Source organism: Propithecus coquereli, unplaced genomic scaffold (assembly GCF_000956105.1).
Source record: "Propithecus coquereli isolate 6110/MARCELLA unplaced genomic scaffold, Pcoq_1.0 Scaffold41, whole genome shotgun sequence".
Classification (NCBI taxonomy): domain Eukaryota; kingdom Metazoa; phylum Chordata; class Mammalia; order Primates; family Indriidae; genus Propithecus; species Propithecus coquereli.
Genome location: NW_012149841.1, coordinates 4079232 through 4091141, shown reverse-complemented (window position 1 = coordinate 4091141; position 11910 = coordinate 4079232). Strand labels below are relative to the sequence as shown.

The window sequence follows — 11910 nt, the reverse complement described above, 5'->3', positions numbered from 1 at the left end:
GACCCGGGACAAACCCCAACCAGAGAACTATGTCTAGGGGATCTTAAGGGAGGGAGAGAGAGGCTTTGGGGAGGCAGCGGTGATTGTGTATTTGCAACCGGGTGTTGGGACCGGGAGAACGGGGTTGGGGGGGACAGTGCTGTTCTGAGGCTCCGTGAGGACAAGTTCTTTCCGCCCCAAGCAGAGGCCAGTGGGGGGTGGGGGGTCAGGGGTGATATTGTATTCCCTTAGCGGACCCTAAGCGACCATGGCACTCGGAGATGCTGGCATTTCTCGCGGCCAGTGTGCTGGCCTCAGGCTCAGCTTCTTTATACACTCAAAGCCCTTTGGAGGTGAGGAGTGGGGAGACTGAGACTCTAACATTGAGGCGGAGAAGCAAGAAAAGAAATACGTGGTGGGGCAGAGGCAGACGACACTGGGAGAGAGGAGGTTTCTCCATCCATCCCAGCCCGTCCTCCTAATACGGGATGGGGGGAATGGGACAGGCTGGAGTATAGCAGAGAAATCTTCTCCTCTCAAAGAAAGCAGCAGCCCGGCTTCCAGCATTGGGGGGCGGGGGGAATTACCCATCCTGCAATGCCTGTAAAATAACCGTTTATTTAATAGTTAAAAAAGAAATCTCCAGTGACAAATGTCCGTTACCGATGGTCAGCATAAAGTGCCAATCGCAATACAACGCCCGGCTCCTGGCCGGTGGCTCCCTCGCGGGGTCGCGGCTGCGGAGCAGGGGAGCCGAGAACAGGGCCCCCTTCTGTCCCCAAGGCCGAGGTCCCTGCCCTGCCGTCCGAGTCCGGGAGCCCATGGCCGCTGCGCGACGCGAGCTGGGAGAGGACGCTCCCGGTCCGATGTCCCGGGGCCGGGCGGCTGAAGCAGATACAAGGATTACACTTTTGCAGGCTCCCGGGGCGGGGAGGACGGGAGGAAGGGTTGGAAGCTGCCAGGGAGCAGAACTTCTTTTCCTCTCCCCTCTCTTTCCGCAGTCAGAGTTACAAGCTTATATGGTCAAAGGAAAAAATAATAAAGAAAACATACAAAATAACCATAGAAAAAGTAATACTTCTGGGAGAGGCGCCTCTGCGGCTCCGCGGAGCTTTCTTTCTTTTTTTAATGCAGTTTCCCCTGTGCCACGTGAGTACCGCCTTTTGGCCAAGAGTTTAGCCGCGTCCTGGGGGAGCCGCTCGGGCGGTCGGGGTCACGGCCCCAGGCTGGGTTGCGGAGTGCCGCGTGCGCCAGGGACCCAGGGGACAATGTTGGGGTAGGGGAAGGTCCCCGAGCGCCTCTCCTGCTGTCCGCCAGAGTCGCCTTCAGGCTTCCATCCCTTTGGAGGAGGTCCTTCTGGCCCGCCTTCAGGCCCAGGGTCCTGGTGACCCAGAGACTCTAGCATTTAATCTTGGAGGTTTTGAGCTCCTTCACCTGTGTGTGTAGCGTCTTGTGGACAGCCAGAGTCCTGGACTGGCAGAATCCTTTCCCGCACTCTTGACACTTGAAAGGCTTCTCTTTGGAGTGAATATATCTGAGGGCAGAAACAGAGAGTTAATCCTTGCAAAATGATTCAGTGTTATGAAGGATTGCCCAAGATCCCCTCCCACTCCTCTGAGGAGCTTTCCCTCACAGGAAAAGGGGAGTGTGGGGTACCAAGTGTGGATGGGGCAAAATGCTGATTTGTGACTGGAGTGGGGAAGTGAAGGAGACTCTTGGGCAAGTCCAGTGGGTAAACAGGTCCAGCCAAACAGACCACCTGCCCTCCTGAGGAGGAGGGGCAAGCTCAGCCTCCTTCTCAGCCTGGTCAACCCTGAAGGTGAGTCAAGGGAGCTGGGGTGGGACAATTTGCTAGAGCTGTGCTGTCCAGAGGGTGGCCATTAGCATATGTGATTATTAAAATTACTTAAAATTAAATAAAACTACGACTCCAATTTCTTAGGCGCAGTAGTTGCACATTTCAAGTACTTAATTTTCACAAGTCACGTGTCACGTTTTCCTTCATCTCAGAAACTTCTCTTGGACAGCCCTGAGGATGTAGGAAGGGGGCTGAGGAGGTCCTGCGCTTGCTTGGAGCTCAAGGACACCTGACTTAGATTTAGGTCCTATTCATCCCAACATTTTCTCTGTTCGTGCTCCCAAACCTATCCCTGAGCCCCCTGTGGTTTCCTTCTGATTTTAGGGAATTCCCAGAAGCTCGGAGACTTGAAGCCAGTAGGGGGTCTCATGAATCTCGTTAGGGAGGAGGAAAGCGAGGCCAGAAGCAGTCAGTGAGCTTTCGCCTGGGCCACCCACAGTGCCGCACCTGTGGTCCCGTAGGTGGTCTTGCCTCCGGAAGGCTTTGTGGCAGATGTCACAGGTGTAGGGCCGCTCGTCAGTGTGCGTCCGCTCATGGATCAGTAAGTTGTAGGACTTGGTGAAGTGGCGGCCACAGAACTTGCAGACGAACTCCTTCTTGGTCTTGGAAGGCAGACGTCCCCTCGTGGGCTTCTTTTCTGGGGACAGCTTGGTCACATCCAGGAGGGCGCCCAGCCCACCCGTGGGGGAACAGGGGCCCTCCCCGCGGCCAAGTTTGGACGGATCTTCTTGCGTGGCAGCCAAGGCCAGATTGGCGAAATCAAAGCGCGGTTTGGTCTTAAGCGCGGGACCGCTGCCTCCAGCGGTGATCTCTGGCTTGGGATGGATGACGTGAGGGAACCAGGGAAAGGCCGGCAGCTGGAAGCGCGCGTCCACCAGGCTGGACACGGCACCCGGCACTTTGGAGAAAGAGGAGCGCGGCAAGTGCATGGCCGGGTAGCCCAGCGTCCACTGGTGCAGGTGCACAGCATGCAACGCACTGAAGCCATACAGGTTGGGCAGGTGGTCCGAGGGCACTGTGGGCAGGCCGTTCACAGCCTGAAGGAAGGAATAGTTGGTGAGCTGCAGGGATGGGTGGATGGGCACTGGCGCTGGCAAGGTTTTGCTGCCCATTGTGGTAGCTGCAGCAGGTTCTCAGTTTGGATCTGCAAAGAAAGGAAGAGGGAGGAGAAGAGGAAAAGAGAAGTTCAGGGTAGGTCACCTTCCTCCTGAATTCAAACTCAGCCACACCCTCTCCTCCTCCCAGGGCAGGAGCTGCAGAGTCTAAGACCCCACCCAGGGAACCCACTGCCCTCACAAGGAAGATGGGAACATAAGATGCCTGGGAGCCCTCTTTTCAAAACCCTTCCAAGGCTGAGCGCCCTCTTTGAGGACAGAGACACACAGCTTTATGAAGAAACCAGTAGGAAACTAAATTCTATGCAAAGCAACCAACTTAAAATAAGTGCCCACTGTATACAGAACACAGACAAAGGGACAAGCACAGGGAAACTGGCATGTAGAAACTGACAGCCAGGCAAGCCTGGGTCAACACTGAATTACTTCCCTGAAAAGATAACAGGAGTTGGGGAACACACACGTTCATGTGCAGATAAACAAACACAGAAATGCACACTGACAGATAAACACAGATTCACACATTCTGAAGTAGACTTGACAGCCAAGGGCCAAGATAAACTATGACAACCAGTGTTTTATGGCAGAACACTGGCTACAAAATTCAGAGACCATCACACACACACACACACACACACACACACACACACACATGGGATCACATTGCACCCATGAAGAGCTTCATGGACAACACACACACACACACACACACACACACACACACACACGCACACAATTCGCAATCCTCCTGGCTCCTGCATGTTAAGATCTTCTGGCTGACCTTCAGTTTGGCTTCCAGAAGCCAAAGAAGCCGTGTCATCTTTCTCAAAACTCTCAACTTTGACCTCATATTTGCTTTCCTGCCTTACTATTAGCGAACTCTGTTGGCACTGCCCTCTCTGCAGTTGCTTGTAGACTCACTCCCTACCATAGTCTTTGGGAATTGCTTTTGTTTCAAGGAGAGTGCTGACACCCATGATCATGTACTCACTCAGTCAAACATCCGCACTCACATACAAGAGGGCCTCAGCACCCACGCTCCCCCACAGGAAAGGAGAGCAGGGTCTTTGAGCTGTCAGAATGTTGGTGAGCCCTGGGCAGGTGGATATGACTACTGGCAAGAGCACCGAGGTCAGGCCTCTGTTGCCCTGGTCTGTGCACCCTCCAACTACAAGGTCAGGGAGCTTGAGCGAAGTCAGAGGGAAGCCACACTGAAGTAACCAGGACTGGCATCTCTTGGCATCCTTGGCCATGGTCTCCAGACTCCATGAAAAGATCTGGGCTCTGCAAAAAGGCCTTTAACCTCTACCTTCTCCAGACACAACTCAAGTCTGTCCAGTGGAGGAAAGGGCAGAGAAAAGGAAAGTCTAAAGTAGCAGGGAGCCTCTGGAGGCTCAAAGGCTGAACTTCTGGCTCTGAGCTAGGGCTACTCAAGAAGTCATTCTCAGTGCAGGGTCCTTGGGACTCCCTTCTCCTTTCCCAGTCTCAATCCCCTGCTGCTGACTTCTTCCTTTACTGCTAATTCCTCTCCTTCTCTTCCTCAGTCCTCTCCTCTAACCTGGAATAATTCTTCTGCACTGGGATGTGCAGGTCCCTGCTTGGCTTGCTAGTTCAGAGCGCCCCCTCCCCAGGTCTAGCAGACCCTTGGTCCAGGGCAAGGCCCAGCATACACTCCTCTGCCTTTCACTGCACGGGAGGCTCTAAGCGCCCAGCCCTATCCAGGGATGTGTAGTGCCTATTCCCAGGAGGCGTGAGGACAATCTTGACCTAGAAAACCTTTTTCCTTGGAAGCTGGCAGGAGGGTCTCTGGCTATGTGGTGCACCCTAAGGAAAAAGGCCTCGCTGGGGGTGTCAGATACAAACACCATGGATGGGGTGAGATTTGCCGGACCAGGTTAAATTAGCAAGCAGGTGAAAACCAATTCAGACTGCTGCAATTAATTCAGCCTCAGGGCTAGGAGAGGTACATATCTGCGGTGACCCGGACCCTGGAGCTAGAGCGCTGGCGGTGCCCGCAGAGCCATGGCCTCAGCACTAATCTTTAGTGTTCCAACACATGTCGTGCCAGGGACAAACCAAGACCATCCCGAAGCTCTGAGACAAAGCAAAGCAAAATACGAATTGGGCCAGAGAGGGAGCGGGGACCCGTTTGGGTTGGGGAAGGGGGAGGAGGAGAAGACTCGCAAACTTCAAAGGTCGGCCCGGATTTAGGTGAGTTGAGCGCTCTTTGATTCGCTGTCACCTCTTCTTCCCTCCAGGCGCTGGAAATCAGATCCTTATCTCTTGGTCTCCGGAGCCCGCCTGGCGACGCGGAGGCCTCCGCTTGCTCCTCGCGCTGCTTGCCCTATGGAAGGCCAGTGGCGGCGGCCCTCTGGGCTGCACACCGACGGAACCCGCTCGGTGCCCGGGTGCGAGAATCCAACCAACTCGCCAGGCCTTTTTTCGCCTTCCGCCTAGAAGCGGAGAAGGCCCGAGCTGCCTTGGGCTCCGTAGGGGGCCAGGGGAGTTTGCAGCTCCCAGGGCTCTTGGGAGCGAACCTCTCCCGGCTATCTGCCCGATCTTGTTTCTCCCAACACTACATTTATTTTCCTCAGAGGCCCAGCCAGTTTCTTATTTTCTGCCGCATTCCGAGGCCAGGGCTCCCCAGGCTCCCGCCAACGATTTTGCTGGGGACGAAATTCGTTCGAAACGTGGCTCTTTACACTAGTCTCAAAATGGGCCGAAAGCACGATCTGGTTTCAGGCGGTCAGCTAAGAGAAAAACAGAGCCTCACGCTGGCTTCTGCCTGGGAAGATGAGCGAACGCTGGCCTCTCCGGCTCCTGTTTCCCTGACCCCCGATCCCCAGTGCAAACGCTTTCGATCTTTAAACTCAAGAAAGAAAAGGTTTCCCCGGGCCAGGCATCCACTCCGCAAGGAGCTCAGGCTTCTGGACCTAAAAGGTGCGAGTAAGGGTCCCAAGTACGCACAGGAAAGACAATTCGCGCTCTGGATTCCAGGTCCCTGCGCCGCCGCACAGGCTCTGGCGTCCCGGACTCGCGCGAGGGAGCGCCAAACCCGGGTCTGCCGCCAGCCTTATGCTGGGCATTAATGAAGTGTGCAAAGTCTATTAAAGTGGTTTATTCGGGGCTAATTGAGCGTGAGCAAGTTAACTGCTTGCATTAATGAGGACGGAGCGAACTCCACGAGCGTGCGCCTGGAGGAGCCCAGCAGTAACCCAAGAAAATCATCCTTGACATCGAATCCCCAACACGAGTGGTGACAGGCGTCCGGACCCCCGTCGGGAGGACTGACCAGCACCGAATACTTGTGTAGCATTTTCCCAACTAACGAGATCTAAGAAACCCACGGGCGAGGCGGCCATCCCTCTGCACTTAAATGCCCTCTGGGTCCTCTGCGATCTTCTCCCCAATTTTAATGAAACTGCAATTACTTACAGAAGCCTGGGTTAGAACGTCTACCTACGGGTCGCTGCGCGTTCCCTCCAGCCCTTCTCTTCCTTAAGAGGCTGTGAACACGGGAGACTAGCCTTGCACGCGGTTTCCGTTCCCAAGAGCCAAGGCTCAGCTCTTAGCCTGGGTGAAATTTAGCAAATTATGGCAACAAAGAACCCCTCGCAGCTACTTTACGCTCTGAGAGCCTACCGCGCTACCGCCTGAGCTGCTGATGAAAAAAGACTGGACGGTGGTTTTCATTCTTCTTATCAGAGACATTTTGGGAGAGAAATTAGTTCAGCAGGAAGCCCCTCACCTCTTTCCCTCTTTCCGCAGGCTTCTACCTTCCTTCCTGAAGTCTGGGTTAGGAGGCAGTCCGGGCAGTAAAAGAATTCTTCCCTTCCAATCCCCAGCCCGAGTCACTGAGGCTCCATAGTGTTTCCACTACTTCGGCGCTGGGGTCTCGAACTTGGAAGCAGTGCTCTGCATTGCCTCCCCGCACCAGGGCATTGGAGGGTTACACACTGGGCCTTGAGGACACAGAGCAATCATCCTATAGAGAATATTCCTAAATCAGAGAGCAAGTGCGAGGTGGAGGTCGGACACGCAGTCCTGAGCGCCTAAGTCTCCTCGGCCTCGTACCAGAGCGCAACTTCTCAAAAGACAAACTCGCACTAAAGCGCTACCGGGCTGGGGCATGCACCTGTCCCCAGCGCGGTCGGCGGTGGCTGTGGCCATCCACTCACTCTCCCCTCCTTTTTCGTCAGCTCAGTAAGGGAAGTCAGCCTGAGCTAGGAGCGCATCTCGGGAAAGTTTGTGCCCGCCAAAGTTGCTCCAGTTTCTTAAAGGGGGCCCACAGACTGACTTCCGAAGTCCGCGGACACCTCGCCCCACGTTCCGCGGAGCGCCACGCGCTGGCGGCAGGAGGGGAGGCGGCCCGCCCCCTCGCTCCCCCGAGGTCAGAGGCCGAGGACCCCGCGCGGGAAGTCTCTGAGCCAGCAGCACCCCCAACCATCCTGCTCTCACTTTCACAAAGATTCTGCAGCATTCGTTTGGCAAGAGCTTCCTTCCGAGACATTGAGAGAGAGAAGGCACCCGCCGCTCAGTGACAAGGAACCAGGGAGTCCTGCCCGCCTTCCCCTTACTGAGCTCGGGCGCCCGGGGCTGCAGTTACCTGGTTCGGCGGCGGTCCCGGGGCTGAGCACGTCACTGGGGCTTTCGCTGAGGGGACGCGGGAAGCCAGAGGCGCTGAAGCCCACCGGCTCCCCTGGAGCTCTGGAGTCCTGACTCCCTCCGGCCGCGGGGACTCCGGGCGCCCGACACGCGGGAGCGCTCAGCAGCCCCGGAGTCCTGCCCGCCGGGGACAGTGAGCCTCGCTCGCGGCTCCCTCGCCGGGTCTGAACCTGGAGCTGCTGAGAACGTGCTGGGGAGAGGCCGAGCTCCGACTCACTCATCCCTTAGCACCGAGCCGCCTACTTATTTTAATCCACCACCCTCCCTCTCCACCCCCCCCCCGCCCCTTGCCTCAGGATTCCTCCCCTCCCTCCTCTGCCCCCCCAACCCTGCCTGCGCCTGCGCACTGAGACACAAAGTTTTGCTGACCGGGGCAACCGACTTTGGCAGCTGCGCTCGCTTGGCCCCGGCCTCTCCCGACCTGCGTCCCCTCCTCTTCAGTCCCGCGCGATCCTTTCTGTGTTTTTAGGCCCACAAGGGCACGCCTGGCGCGCTAGAGGAAACAGCCTCTAGCAGATGTGAGCGAGCTGTAATCGCGCGTTTCGAAGTCTTACTCTTGCGCCGCTAGGACACAGCCTGCTCCGAGGAGGCGGGGGTGGTGGGCAAGAGCTCTATGCACTGGGATCCTGTCCCCGTAGATTGGGCTGCAGCGCACTTCGGAACCTGGCAAAGTCGCCTCTCTTCCTACAATCTCTTTACAGAGTCAGCGGACCCCGAGTGTGGAGCAGTCCCTGGACATCCAAGCGTGCTCAGGGCCAGGGTGGCAACCCGCGTGCTGGCTAGTTCCTGGTGCGGGGGACCAGGGTCATCCATACAAGCGAGCGATGAAATACCACACAAGTGCCTATGGCTGACCCCAGATCCTGGGTTCTGGAGTTCAGTAAAAAAATCAGATTGTGAGGGAAGGAGGTTAGGACAGTTATTTTCCTGGGACCGAGAACTCTCTGGGATTCGCCCCAATGCATAGTCTCACTCTGTTGTCACATATTCGTTTTAGGATGGAATAGAGTTCAGAGAGTGGCACAGGAATGCCAGGCAAGCTGCAAAGTTGTCAGCTCCAGGGTCTCTGAGTCAAGGAGCTGGTTTTCAGGTGGAGTTTGGAATCTAAAAGGAGCCAGGGTTCTGGCCGTGAAAAATTCTGTCTTCACTGCCTAGGCCTTACTCAAGGTTCCAGTCCCCTTCTGACTTCTCGTCTCCCAGAGCTGACCTCTAGCTGACCCCAACCCAACCTCTCCCTGCTGTCTCTCTGGAACACTGGGCTCTGGTCCCTGAGTTGGGTACAAGAGGAGTCACTGGTTTCCTGGGGGGCTTGAATGGGTCCAGATTCACATGACTGCATTCCCTGCCTTTGCCCCCGAGATTCTGATGAGTGACTCCTGCACACCTTTGAGACTGGACCCTGGCCTTTGTGGGTCTCTAATGTACTGACCCTGGGGCTCTCTAGAGGAGTTTTGACTTAGTTTTTTGAGGAGGGGAGGGTTGTGATCCCTGACCTAGGGAGATAGTCATGGAGACCCTTCTCTCAAGGCATAGTTGAAAGAGACTATCCTTGTATCCCCAGGCCTCTAGAACAGAATCTGGCCTCCAGTCCCTGGGGAATTTTGGCTTATGTGGGGAGGAGGAAAATGGGGTACAATCTTTGCCCCAAGGGACTGCACTCACCCAGTGCCACAGGTTAGTACAGGAGTAAGAGATACAACTTTGCCTGTGTACCTAGAATCTTAGCAGTTGCCGGTATGAGGTGACAACCTAGCCAGATTGAGGTCCCTTGGAACAGAAAGGAGCTGAGATCACCCCCTTCCAAGAGATTTCAGGGCAACAGGTTTCAAGAAGGCCCAGAGGGAAAGTCCAGACAGGGCATTCCTGGACTTTGCTGGCTTCCACTTTGGGCACAGGGAGTGTGTGTGTACCAGCCTCAGGCTCTTCAAGCAGGCAAAGCTTGGGAAACCTCCATTACCAGCAGTGAAAATTTTCCAGAAAAGACACACACCATAGGGCCTCTGGCTGTGCAGAGTACTTAGGAACAGTGGTTGTACATTCAGTTAGTAGTGAGCCTCCTGGAGTTTATATACCTCCTCTCCTGCTCTGAACTCCTCACAGTTCAACTGTGTTTCCTTTACATTCCTGAAACAGGGCCTTTGGCCAACATGCCTCAGAACTTCCAGAAAGCTCCAAGTAGTAGGTTCCCTAAAGAGCTTTTGGCAAGAGAAGGTTCATGATTTTAAAGAAAGGAACATGCAACCTGTTGTTTAATCCCCCTTTTGACAGGTTATCTTGAAAATTGATCCTGACTTAGGTCAAACCCTAGAGTTTAGTGGATGTGGGGCACAGTAGGGAAGCAAGTTTGGCACTGGTCCCTCATGGCCCAGGGCCCCCTGGGGCTTTGCCTCCCAGAGGAGCGTGTGGCCACCTCTGCCTGGAGCTGGTCAGCAAGGCAGGACAGGACAAGGCAAGAACATACCTGGGCCCTGGCACTGATCCCCCTTGGCAAGGGCTGGCCTGTTTCAGATGCTTGACTTGGAAGACACCTTCCTAGTTCATCGACGATGCACAACCTTCACAAGCCAGAATAACGAAATTCAAGAGTTGCTAGGAGCTGAAAAGTCCTCCATCCCACTCTGAGCTCCCAAGGGGATGACTTCCAAACCTTGGCCACAGTCTCCACTGGGGGCCAACTAGAGTCTGGTTTTCCTCTGGGCGGGGTGGGCAGGAAGAGCCCAGGAAGCTAAAGACTCCTCTGTAGCTCCGTGCTAGGGGGATCTCCTCCCCTCCCTCTTTAAGAGAAATTGATCTGACTAAGCAGGGCCGGGGTCTCAGTGCCAGGACCACGGCTTGGATGGATTGAGAAGGGCAGGACCCAGGACATCTAAGGGCAACGAGGGCACTTTTTAGCGAAGTCAGATTTGTTTAGGACCCGTGAGGATATCTTGTTTGGAATTTGGTAAACGCCCTCGGTGGCCAGGACCCAACCATCCTGCCCGCCTGGGTGCCCAGTGAAGGTGACAAAACTCCTGTCTGGACGCCCCGTCTCATTCCTGGGAGTCCAGCGCACTCTGCCACTGGCGGCTGCAGCCTCTGCTCTCCTTGAGCCTGCGAGCTCCAGCCCGCGACCAGAGCGGAGCGAACTCCACCGCGGCTTTCTGGCTCTGGCCAACTGTCTGCCCGGCGGAACCTCAGGCAGCCAAGGGGGTCCTAGACTCGGCTGGGACCTGGAAGCCTTGGGGAAGGGTCCCGATAGAAGAGACCAGGCCTCCAGGTCCGGGTCTTGCGCTCTGCCCTACGCCAGCCAGTCCGGGTGGGGTCTCATAGGGGAGCGATCCCAGGGTCGGCCAAGTGACAGCATTGCACCCGGTTCCACAGCGAGCCCTCCCTGCCGCCTTTTCCTGGACACGCCTGGGATGGTGACCGCCTCTCCTCTTCTCCCTGCCCCAACCCCAGCCTCTCCGCGAATTCCTGCTCACTGGGAAAGAAAGCGCCCCAGTCTCTCTTCGGAGTGAAAATTGAGCAGCTTCCAGAAAATTAACTAGAACGTGGCCTGTATTGCTTTGGGTTGTTTTGGATTTTTTTAAAAAAGTGAACCCCACCTCTCTGCACTCCCTCGGCACACAAAAATGACCTCATTCTTTTAAATGGAATTTACTTAACACTTGTTTTTACTTCAACGCAACTACTTCCTGCAACTACTTTGCGGACAATTGGGGGTCTGCTTATTAGAACACCTCCCTCCCCTTCCACGCATGTACAGAGCTTTCAAATAACTAGGAGATTTAGGTGTCCCTCTGTATTCATTTAGATGATGGATTGTAATGGCTCAATAGTTCCTCTGGAACCATTACGGTCAATCAGGTCAAAATCCAGCTTGGGGGAAAGTTTTTAAGCACGGGAGGCAGGTAACAGGACCTCCACACACATTTGTTCAGATAACACCTCTGATAACGTAGAAGCAATCCAAGGGTCTCAGGAGAATGGATACCAGGTGAACGAGCCGGTGCTTATTGTTGTGACAGCGACCGACAAGTTACAGTAGGGAACAAACTGAAAGGGAAAGTGAACTGTTTTTCAAGCAGTTCCCGGTTCCTAAGTTCCTTATGAACACGTAAGTATCTTGTAACTATTTGTCACCTTAACAAATCTAACAATACACACTGATATATCTACCCTTGGTTTATAAGAAAACTATTACGAAGGGAAGCGCGAATATGCGCGCGGAGTTGCACGCACGCCGAGAGTACGAGCATCGGTAAAAATGGGATGATAATGCCTGATGTGGCGAGGATCAAATGTAAAATGTGT

General features: G+C 55.0%; 1 protein-coding gene across 1 annotated transcript; it reads right to left on the bottom strand.

Moving 5' to 3' along the window:
- Window positions 1-577: 577 nt before the first annotated feature.
- On the bottom strand, window positions 578-7836 carry OSR1 (odd-skipped related transciption factor 1). Its single transcript, XM_012653082.1, has 3 exons — window positions 7559-7836; window positions 2285-2981; window positions 578-1513 (listed from the first exon to the last, which is right to left on the bottom strand). The coding sequence occupies exons 2-3, from the start codon at window positions 2947-2949 to the stop codon at window positions 1378-1380; spliced, it is 801 nt and encodes a 266-aa protein (XP_012508536.1). The 5' UTR covers window positions 2950-2981; window positions 7559-7836; the 3' UTR covers window positions 578-1377.
- Between the last annotated feature and the right edge of the window lie 4074 nt (window positions 7837-11910).